An 11,461-nucleotide genomic window follows, 5' to 3' on the forward strand; every position below is an offset into this window, starting at 1 on the left:
TCGGTCATAATCGAATCGGTATCAGTCATTGTCGGATGAAAACCTCACACCCCATCATAGGGCAGATTCCCCCCTGATAAGAACAACGGAAGAGGAGGAGATGGTTCGGCCTCCACACCACGTCCTTACCATGGCCCGACTGGTAAACTTGACCCCCGCCTTTTGTCAACTTTAAGTCAAATATGACAGGCCATGGTGAGGACATGTCACGTTGTTCACTTAACCCAAAAGGAGTCACACCTAACTGCCCCAGTGGCTTTCCATAGCCCCCCTGCACACACCGCGGCACGCTCTGTCCATTGTGCTGACACAGCGGAGACAGCGGAGATACAACTGAGGGATACAAGTTTGAACTGAGGGGGCTTAGGCCCCCTCGTGGAGCCGGTTGCTATCCCACCTAGTTCAGCAACAGTGTCTGGGGCCTGTCTGCACTATGAGTGCGCACAGGCATCTGAGACTACTGAAGTGCGACTTTGTCCTTGTGTTTCTTGGCTATTTAGGCTATGTCGTTTTGTTCACACGCTAGGTTGTTTTTAGTTTGAACTTGCTCAACTGCTAGTGAAGAGACCTCACAGACATGCGAGCCTGCATGCCATGCGAGTGCCCTGTTACCACGCCAACCTGCCGGCCTTAAAGGGGCAGCTGAACATTTGTCTACCCTCAGTAACGAAATATTTGAGGCATTGTGCTTTAATACATTTTTATTTAGCAACTTTTTTTAATCATTTCTTATCATAACTCTTCCTAAAATACTTTCATTGTGCTCTTACATTTCTTTGTGTTCCTACATTTTTCAATTTAGGAGCACATGGGCTCTGTGTAGAGCCCTGCACTTCATACATATGGCCACGGGGGGTTTCAGCCACAATCTCCGATATGAGCCTCGAGGTTTTTCGTTTAGCAAGGAAATTGAATGTTACCCCGTTTGTTAGATTGACCCTGATGGAGTCGATGCTTTATTTCCTCTCGTTGTGTATTTGAAGTTTGACTTTTCCGAACACAGAAATGATCCCTGCTTGTATTGTTTCAAGTAAAGTTCATAGTAACATAAGCTGGTATTGCTGAAATGTGGGTCCTTCCATAGAAATAGAATGGTGTACTAGTTCTGGAACACATAAAATGCTCTTCAAATACTTGGAGCGGCTGGGGATTCTCAAGGACAGATTTGGGAAACTGCTGTACTGCAACATTTTACAAAGGCTCTACTCGTTCTATTTCTGTGTCCTTCCTCAGGTGGTACTTTGGTAAAATGGGACGTAAAGATGCTGAGAGGCTGCTGTTGAATCAAGGCAACAACCGAGGCACCTTCCTGGTGCGAGAGAGTGAAACTACTAAAGGTGAAGACGATTGACGTGCAAACGTGCACGGGCTGCGTCTCTAGTTACACACCATTTCTCAATGTAGTGCACTACTTTTGTGTTGACTGGGGTCCGGTATGTTCCAAGCATCTCAGAGTATGACTGCTGATTTTAAGGATCAGTTTAGCCTTTGAGATCACACTGAATAAGACTACATGGACAAGTGGGAACTGATCATAGGTCAGCACTCTGACCCACTTTGTGAATACTGGCCCTGAAGTCATATGGTACCCTAAGACAAAGTCGTGCACTATAATGGGGAATATGGAGTCATTTGAGAAATAGACAGTGACACTCACATTTCCATGAATAAAGCCTAGGTCTTAATACTGTTGCTTGGATGGACGAAGAATCTGGTCATTGTCTCCAGGTGCTTACTCCCTGTCCATACGAGACTGGGACGATGCCAAAGGCGACAATGTGAAACACTACAAGATCCGCAAACTTGACAACGGGGGTTACTACATCACCACGCGCGCCCAGTTTGACACGCTACAGAAACTGGTCAAACACTACACAGGTATGTCTTCTACCTCCTTTTATTTATGGTCTCTCGATCTCTCCAACACTCACTTTCTCTCTCAAACTCACTCTTTAACAGGCCTGCTACACTGCAAAACGTAACCTTGCTGAGCGTGAGATGCTCCTATTCATTTCTATGAAACCTGGGCCTAAGCAACACGGCTCAGCATAAAATGACACTGGTTCTATTTTCAAGAGTTTGACGGGTAGCTCACGCAAGAGAACACTTGATAAAGTGGCTCACATTCTGTTCGCGCTGGCAAAATGTCGCAGTTAAAACCTGTTTTTCCCAACACCCCCCAGTGTAGCTCCGCAGTAACGGTCTTATTCACAGCTTCCTCCCCTTCTCCAAGTGCAGTTTCTGATGATAAATCCACACTCATTCACTGCGGTCTCTCTCTCACATCTGTGCTTCTGTAGTAGCAGGCTTACCTGTAATTGACCCTGTGATTTCCCCAGCTAGATGAATGGCTCACAGATTTAATATTTAATAAAGACCTTCCCTAAATGCCTCCCTTTCAGCAGAAGGAGAGAGGTTAAAACTCTCTGGGAGAGCCCACTTTACGTCTCCGTCACAAATGGCACCCTGCTCCCTACATAAAAAAACAAACATTGCACCATATAGGGAATAGGGTGGCATTTGGGGCAAAAAAGACCTCGCTCTGGTGCACTATAAAAGCAAGAAGTCCCAGTCGTGTTAAATCATCCGATTCTCATTCATATTTAGCTCTGTTATTATAGGCATGTCTAAATTCAGCCGTATCGCATGTCTGACGGGCAAACTTGAAGTGTTGTGTGAAATGTCCCCTTTTTAAGCTTTGCTGCGTTTCCCTTGTACTTTACTGCTGGGATTCATAAGAATCCCTACATGATTGTTTGTGCCCCCGACGCAGAGCATGCAGACGGTCTGTGCTACCGGCTGACCACGGTGTGCCCCACGGTGAAGCCCCAGACCCAGGGACTGGCCAAGGATGCCTGGGAGATCCCCCGGGAGTCCCTACGCCTGGAGCTCAAACTGGGCCAGGGATGCTTCGGAGAGGTCTGGATGGGTAAGACCAAATACTGTTTAGACACAGACGGACACACACACACACACACACACACACACACACACACACACACACACAAAGAACAAATATGCATGCCCACACACACACAATCTGGATGGTCTGAACAGACAGGAAATATATTACACTATTTTTATCCCAGGCCAGGGAATTTTTCACTTCCTTCAGATGCTTCCTCCATTTATCTTTATCTCCGGAGGAAGTAGCATTCTCTTTCAGAGCGAGACACAAGTCCATCCAGCCACAGCTCATAACTACATGTGTTCATGTACCCAAATACACCCGTACTGTATTATGTTGGGGGCCTGCATCCCAAATGGCACCCTATTCTCTATGTAGTGCACTACTTTTGACCGGGCTGTATAGGGAAAATGGTGCCAGAATGTGTACTGTGCTGAACACTACTATTTGTTTACTCCTGTTTTTACACCATTGTCTTGCTGCTTCAGTAAGCAGCAGCGTGACCCGGCTCATTCTAATTCTGTAATTCTATTCAGGCACGTGGAACGGCACCACCAAGGTGGCCATTAAGACCCTGAAACCAGGCACCATGTCCCCCGAGGCCTTCCTCCAGGAGGCCCAGATCATGAAGAAGCTGAGACACGACAAGCTGGTGCCCCTCTACGCCGTGGTGTCTGAGGAACCCATCTACATCGTCACTGAGTACATGGCCAAAGGTGTGTGTGTGTGTGTGTGTGTGGATACAGTGCATTTGGAAAGTATTCAGACCCGTTGACTTTTTCCACATTTTGTTACATTATAGCTTATTCTAAAATGTGTTAAATTAGTAGGGGTGTTTCTCATCAATCTACACACAATACCCCATAATGAGAAAGCAAAAACATGTTGTTTTTTTAAATGTTGGGAAATTTATTTAAAAAATACATTTAGAAAAATAAAATATCAGTGAAATATAAAAACCTGTTTTTGCATTGTCGTTATGGGGTATTGTGTGTAGATTGACAAAGCGAAAATAGTTGTAAACATTTTTTTGCAAATATATTACAAATAAAAAACTGAAACCTAATTTACATAAGTATTCAGACCCTTTGCTCTGAGACTCAAAATTGAGCTCAGATGCATCCTGTTTCCATTAATCATCCTTGAGATGTTTCTTCAACTTGATTGGAGTCCACATGAATTCAATCGATTGGACATGATTTGGAAAGGCACACACCTGTCTGTATAAGGTCCCACAGTTGACAGTGCATGTCAGAGCAAAAACCAAGCCATGAGGTTAAAGGAATTGTCCGTAAAGCTCCCAGATAGGATTGTGTCGAGGCACAGATCTGGGGAATGGTACCAAAACATTTATGCAGCATTGAAGGTCCCCAAGAACACAGTGGCTTTACATCATTCTTAAATGAAAGAAGTTTGGAACCTCTTCCTAGAGCTGGCCGCCCAGGCAAACTGAGCTATCAGGGGAGAAGGGCCTTGGTCAGGTCACCCTGACAGAGCTCCAGAGTTCCCATGTGGAGATGGGAGAACCTTCCAGAAGGACAACCATCTCTGCAGCTCTCCACCAATTACACATTTATGGTTGAGTGGCCAGCCGGAAGCCACTCGTCAGTAAAAGTCTAGTCAGGATCCAGGGAAAGATGAATGGAGCACAGTAAAGAGAGATCCTTAATGAAAACCTGCTCCAGAGCGCTCAGGACCTCAGACTGGGGCAAAGACTCACCTTCCAACGGGACAATGACCCTAAGCACACAGCCAAGACAATGCAGGAGTGGCTTCGGGACAAGTCTCTGAATGTCCTTGAGTGGCCCAGCCAGAGCCCAGACTTGAACCCGATCAAACATTTCTGGAGAGAACTGAAAATAGCTGTGCGGCGACGCTCCCCATCCAACCTGACAGAGCTCAAGAGGAATTGCAGAGTAGAAGGGGTGAAACTCCCCAAATACAGGTGTACCAAGCTTGTAGCATCATGCCCAAGAAGACTCGAGGCTGTAATCGCTGCCAATGGTGCTTCAAAAAAGTACTGAGTAAAGGGTCTGAATACTTATGTAAATTTGATATTTCAGTTATTTTTGTCTTTTTGCTTGCAAACATAAAAAAAACAGTTTTTGCTTTGTCATTATGGGTGTATTGTGTGTAGATTGATGGGGGGGGATGTAATACTTTTTAGAAATTGGCTGTAAACATAACAAAATGTGGCAAAAGTCAAGGGGTCTGAATACTTTCCTCTACAGACACAGATAAACACAGCCTCTCCTTCTCCAGTCCAGATGCGGTGACGTATGTGGCTGGCAGCGTGATGTTGACATAGATTCCTCACGGCTGATTAGATGTGTAATTAAAACATTATAGCTGGAGTTTCTCTCCAGAAGGGTCCCATACACACACATGCCTGGGGGAGGTGATTAGCTGGCTGGCTCAGCTGGACCTTGTTATACGTGTGTGTGATGGAGTTGGAGAACTTGGTATTTTATTCAACGTAGTGAACGTTGGCCACATGCCAGAGATTTTGATGTCAGTTGTTGCACAATGCCGAAGGTTGTTCAGGCGCCGAATTGATGAGATGTTTCGAAATCCGAACTTTTAGATATCACGCCACAACACACGTCGTCCTATCGGCATGTATCCCGGACAATTTCCTTAAAGGACCCCATTTAAAATGTATGGCCGTTTTTAATTAACGTACCCTACAGTTTGAAAGTCCTCAGGAATCCCATGTGGGGTTTTATAAGGCCCGAAGCAGAGATATTTAATTGAGAACTGCAGCAGTTTTGTGGCAAGCTTTCATCTTTCTCAGCTGCAATGCGTCACCCTGTTTCTTTTTTTTATTAGTGATTGAACGCTGATGACTCATCCCTTTTTAAATGGACTCAGTGACCCCTGTGTATATATGTATAAATGCACCAGAGGAACGTGTGTGTGTGTTTATTCCGTTGGTATCCCCTTGATTCTAATCTTGGTTCAGGGGTCAATTAAAAGAACAATGTCCCTCTCTCAGACTGAGGAAATGGCGCCGCCTACGCCCCAAATGGCACCCTGTTCTCTATATAGTCTGCTACTTTTCCCACCAGGGTCCCATAGTGCTCTGGTCAAAAGTAGTGCACTATATAGGGAATAGGGTGCCATTTGGGGCACGCACTAGATGTCATTAGGAGCCGTGTACCGAACATAGACACAAGCTGCTAGCTTCATCAATACCAAGGGAAGGATCATGAGTATTTAAGAAGGTGTATTTTAAGACGTCTTCAGTCTCACTATTTCTATGGTGGTATTTCGCTGTTGCAACATTTAGATGCAGTACTGGTACTGTAACTGTCATGTTTTGCTGATGTTGTTTTTGTAGGAAGTTTGCTGGACTTCCTAAAGGAGGGAGACGGTAAATTCCTCAAGCTTCCCTTGCTGGTGGATATGGCAGCACAGGTAAGTCCAAAGTCAACCTCTCAGTAAACATTGACATTTCTACATATGTAGCTAGTAGCTCCCATGTATGTTTCCAAGTGTCTCGCCCCTCTGTGTTTCCACCTAAGGATAGGTTTGAGCTGTTTTTAATGCCCTTAGTACACTGCTGTACAAGATAACAAATTTAGTGCAATCTTCTGTATCCATCACCAGCATTCTCCCTCCTGTTTGTAAGGTCTGCATCCCAAAAGAGCCCTGGTCAAATGGAGTTGACTAAATAGGGAATAGGGTACCATTTGGGACTTACACAAGACCAACGGCTCTGCTCTCCGAGTGGATCACATCAATTATTAACCTGAGCCTCTGTGATCAAACGGTGTGTTAAATTAATCTGCTTGTTTTCTCAGATCGCTGACGGTATGGCTTTCATCGAGAGGATGAACTACATCCACAGGGACCTGCGCGCCGCTAACATCCTGGTCGGGGACAACCTGGTGTGCAAGATCGCCGACTTCGGTCTGGCTAGGCTGATCGAGGACAACGAGTACACGGCTAGGCAAGGTTAGTAGAGCACCGAGACAGAGGGACTTAGAATCCCAGTTGTTGCAGGTGTGTATGGGTGGAAAGAGAATACCTAGCCAGTTGCACAACTGAATGCATTCAACCCGAAATGTGTCTTCCGCATTTAACACAACCCCTCTCTGAATCAGAGGGGTGCTGCCTCAATCGACATCCACGTCATCGGCGCCCGGGGAACAGTTGTCGTTTGGGGTGAACTGCCTTGCTCAAGGACAGAACAGCAGATTTTTCCACCTTTAATCTCTCCTTTCTCCCGAAGTGTTCCTTACTTGTTCACTTTCCGTCATGGATTTGAAATGACTTGTATATTATTGTGTTATTATTAATATATGGAACCTTCCTCCACCCCATGCCTACACCACTACAATGCTTTTACATTTGGGGGATGTAGTCAACCAGTGCACACTTCAGGAAAAAGGAGAGATTACGGGGACACAGGGCTTAATGTCACAGTCGTTTGAGATGTATATGAGGCGGGGGGGGGCGGACGTGTGAGGCCACTGGCGTAGATTAAACCCTGTTGTTTCCTACCATGGTAAGTTAAGCTAATAGCGGAAAGCAGATGCTCATATTTACTCTGATTAGTTGCGGTGAGTAAACTCTGACTCTCAAGCTGCCTGCTGCTTAACCATTTAAGACCAATGGTTTGAGCAGAGAAACAGGCGTCCCTGACAATACCACTGTTTTTCCCACTCAACACTAGTCTTAAACCTTATGGAATGTGACTTTTTGTTTTTACCCTGCAGTTCGCATACAATAATCGGTCTTTATTGACAATGTTGTATCTTAGTTCAATCAGTTTCCTTTGCAATTAGATCTGACTTAAACCATTTTTAAAAACCAAGTATGATAGGTTAAAGAAAAATGTTGAATTGTTTTGTTTGAGGTCAATAGTGTAATTGTCATGGCAGACTGAAGCATGAACTTTGATATGGGTCAATTCTCTGGTTCTATTCTAAGTGGTTCTATTCTCAGTGGTTCTATTGTGACTCTAGGCTCCCTAATGACCCCTAGTGGAAGTTAATGTTCTGTCTCTCTCTCCCTCTCTCTCCCCTCTCTTCTTTGTCTCTGCCCATCTCTTCCCCTCCTGCTCCTGGTTTGTAGGTGCCAAGTTCCCTATCAAGTGGACGGCTCCTGAGGCTGCCCTGTACGGCCGCTTCACCATCAAGTCAGACGGCTGGTCCTTCGGCATCTTACTCACTGAACTGGTCACCAAGGGCAGGGTGCCCTACCCAGGTGAGAACAGACAAAACAATGTTTGTGTCCCACATGGGCCCCCTATATCCCTCAAACTAAACTCTGGACCTCCAAACCAGTTCCACTGTGTTCTTTCATTGTTCCCCTCCAATCAGGGACTAACATAGACCCGGGACACCAGGTGGGTGCAATTAATTATCAGGTATTGCAGAAAACGAGCAGGCTTCGGACCTCATAGGGTAAGAGTTGAACACCCCTGTCCTATATAGTGCACTTCTTTTGACTTGGGCTCACATGGAGTGGGCACTATGTAGGGATTACAATGCCATTTAGAATGCAAATCCCATGACAACAATGGCAGTCTGAGACTGTCTCTCTGGTTAGGATTAGTCAATTGTGTGATCTCCAAAGCTAGGGAAGTAGGTGTCTTGTGTAACCAGGAGGAGTCGTGCCAGCACAATGTAAACAAGGAAGTCTTTGTAGCCTAGACTAGTTAATACTGTCCTAGGAAGTGGGCTGGGGGTGACACTGTCGTGATGGCTGTTTTTGTCTCTACGGGGTAAACACTGACTGAGGTTAGAGAGAACCATCTGGTAGGGTCTGATCTGGAGATTGAACACCACTCTTGTTTATAACCATCTGTCCCAGACTGATCGGGCTCAGGGGAGAGAGAGAGGCTGACGGGTGCTGTGAAACGCTGACACACACACTAACCTTCAGGCCCCTTTTTTATTTATGTTTTTCGGGGGTGGTAATAGTCGAATGGAGCTATTGGGTGATTTCACAATGCACTGCCATCTCGTGACTGTGACAATGGAAATAGATCACAGACCTTGTTTTGTTGTGGATAATCTTGATTTTTATTGTGACTTAACTCACATGGTTTACTGCACTGTTAATGTAATGGGCACTAAACAGACTGACCCCCCCCCCCTCCCCCTGTGTCTCTTTCTCTCGCTGTTTTATTCTCTCTCCACCCAGGCATGGTGAACAGGGAGGTCCTGGAGCAGGTGGAGCGGGGGTACCGTATGCCCTGCCCCCAGGGCTGCCCAGAGTCCCTCCACGAGATGATGAAGCTGTGCTGGAAGAAGGACCCTGACGAGAGGCCCACCTTCGAGTACATCCAGTCCTTCCTAGAGGACTACTTCACAGCCACGGAGCCACAATACCAGCCTGGGGATAACCTATAGTCAGGCCGCAGCGCAGCCCTGGACCACTTCACCGTGCAATGTATCTCTCCACCCAGGAGGAGCAGACTTGGATACAGACGCATGGAGATGTAATTCTATGAATAATGTGCTTCAGAAAAGCCAACTGGAAGCTTGGTTATCAAGTTGCACAAACCACTGCTATCGCTGATGATCTTTTTTTAATGTTATTTTTAATTTTATTTTCACGTTCTGTTTATTTTTTATTTCAGGTACTACATATAGTCTTAGTTTGTATGAATTTACTATTTTATTTTGTATCCTTTATTTTGTCCTAAATGATCATGTTCATTTTCAAAGTGACCAATCATTCAACTGTGTAGTTGTTTTAACAAATTTGTTGAACCATGAAAATGGCACGAGAAAGCCCATCAGGTAGAGGCTCTCGGAATGAGAGCTCTTTGAAATGGAGGACAAGAGAGAAGGATGTACTGTACAGCTGCGTTTACACATAGGCAGCCCAATTCTGCTCATTTTTCCAATAATTGGTCTTTTGACCAATCGTATCAGATCTTTTAAAATATTTTTCAGAGCTGATCTGATTGGGTAAAAGATCAATTAGTGAAATTAAGATCAGAGTTGGGCTGCCTGTGTAAACTCGAAGGCAAGTACTGTGGGAATATTTAAAATGAGAATTCAGTTCTGTGTTCAACTGGAATATGCTTTTCTTTCTACATGTTTTTCTGAATGATCGACTTGAGTGGCGCGGATCAGGGACAGTTGCGTGGGTCCGTCTTGTCTGCTCATTTTCTATTTTATTTCTATTCGTTGATTTTATGCTATATAAACTAAGAATTATTCATATCATGGAAATGGTTCTAGGTTCATGTGAAGCCCTCAAGTCCTTCATTAACATACAGGACATTTCTACAACACTAAGTCCATCCTGTTGTGTCCAAGACAAACTTTTGTCATGCCAAGTTATATTACCTCTTTTAAAGATCACTACAGCGTATGACTAAACCTTGTTTCCCTTGTACTCTGATCTGGAGACAGTTTAGCATTTTCCCTACAAATTCTTTAGGTGAGGATTACAGGAGTGGAAGCTGATCCTAGATCTCTATCTAAGGGAAACTTTACCCCGGAGCAATGTATCACTGTGAGATAGGAGAATATTCAGCTCTCACCTGGCAATGCCGACAGCCCTGTAGATCACTAAGCTACATGACAATGCAGATTGTCTCTGCACATGTCAAAGCACTACGCAACAGGAGGCAATATTGAATGGAGCTAGTATAGACTAATGTACATTTATGGATGCAACCACCTGATTTGGCAGTTACAGGCCAGCAATAACTTGTACACAATTATGTTAAAAAGGACTTGGCATTTTCTTTCACTTACATGGTTAAGTAATTTACTAGACTCGTCACATGTTCTATTTTCAGACCTGAAGATGCTCGAAAAGGAAACCATTTCACCTTTATGGGAAAATATTGCCAAAGCACCTGAACACTGTTTTATTTTGACTACATGTGATTTTATAGTGTGAATGGATTTCATTCAGTCAACAGTTTCAGCCTAGATACAAAGAGGATACGTTTCTATTCAGACATTTTTGTTTTTAAGGGTAGACTCAGCGAAATGACGTTGCCACGAGCAGCACCGCAGATATTGCGATGAGCGAGATGCAAGCCTTTGCTCCCTCAGTCACAGACGGTGCTTGCGCAAGGGTTCCCTTCACGTTGTAAGAGCGTGGTAGGTACGGGACCAAAACTGGGGGAGTTTAGCCTCGCGCTTCAAAGCTCTTAGTAGTTGCGGAATTTGACCCACTATGCTGTATATTTTGTGCACTTACATTATATCGCCGAGTCTTCCTTTAATACATTAGTCAGAACCAGTGAACGGTTAGTCATATTTTAAGACCGCAAAATGGAGGAAGGTCATTTTAATGCGTCATGTCGCATCCACCGGGGTCATTTGACTATTTTCTTTAAACTCATCAGTTAAGTGTTACATTTGATTATGCATACTTACACAGATGGGCAGAACATAGATTGGTCAACTGGGGTTTTAAAGAAGGGCTTTGTACAAAATCCTGATTTTATAAAAAGGACAGCAAAGACGTTGTGGGAAAGATCAATAATTATGATTTAGATACTAATCTGTGGAATTTGTACAGTTGGAAAATAAAACATTTCTGATTCTAATTTGTATGTTATTCTGTATTGAA

At 44.4% G+C, this 11,461-nt stretch overlaps 1 protein-coding gene across 1 annotated transcript in view; it reads left to right on the forward strand.

Annotated features, from left to right (window-relative positions):
- LOC135517477 (tyrosine-protein kinase yes) overlaps window positions 1-11,438 on the forward strand; it is a 33,380-nt gene extending 21,942 nt beyond the window's left edge. Inside the window, exons 5-12 of the mRNA XM_064941802.1 lie at window positions 1,234-1,337; window positions 1,729-1,878; window positions 2,774-2,929; window positions 3,445-3,624; window positions 6,249-6,325; window positions 6,712-6,865; window positions 7,988-8,119; window positions 9,062-11,438. Of these exons, the coding sequence (XP_064797874.1) occupies window positions 1,234-1,337; window positions 1,729-1,878; window positions 2,774-2,929; window positions 3,445-3,624; window positions 6,249-6,325; window positions 6,712-6,865; window positions 7,988-8,119; window positions 9,062-9,270 (1,162 nt within the window). The 3' untranslated portion in view covers window positions 9,271-11,438. The remainder of the gene's footprint in view (window positions 1-1,233; window positions 1,338-1,728; window positions 1,879-2,773; window positions 2,930-3,444; window positions 3,625-6,248; window positions 6,326-6,711; window positions 6,866-7,987; window positions 8,120-9,061) is intronic.
- The last annotated feature ends 23 nt before the right edge of the window (window positions 11,439-11,461 follow it).

This window comes from Oncorhynchus masou, chromosome 28 (genome assembly GCF_036934945.1).
Source record: "Oncorhynchus masou masou isolate Uvic2021 chromosome 28, UVic_Omas_1.1, whole genome shotgun sequence".
NCBI lineage: Eukaryota > Metazoa > Chordata > Actinopteri > Salmoniformes > Salmonidae > Oncorhynchus > Oncorhynchus masou.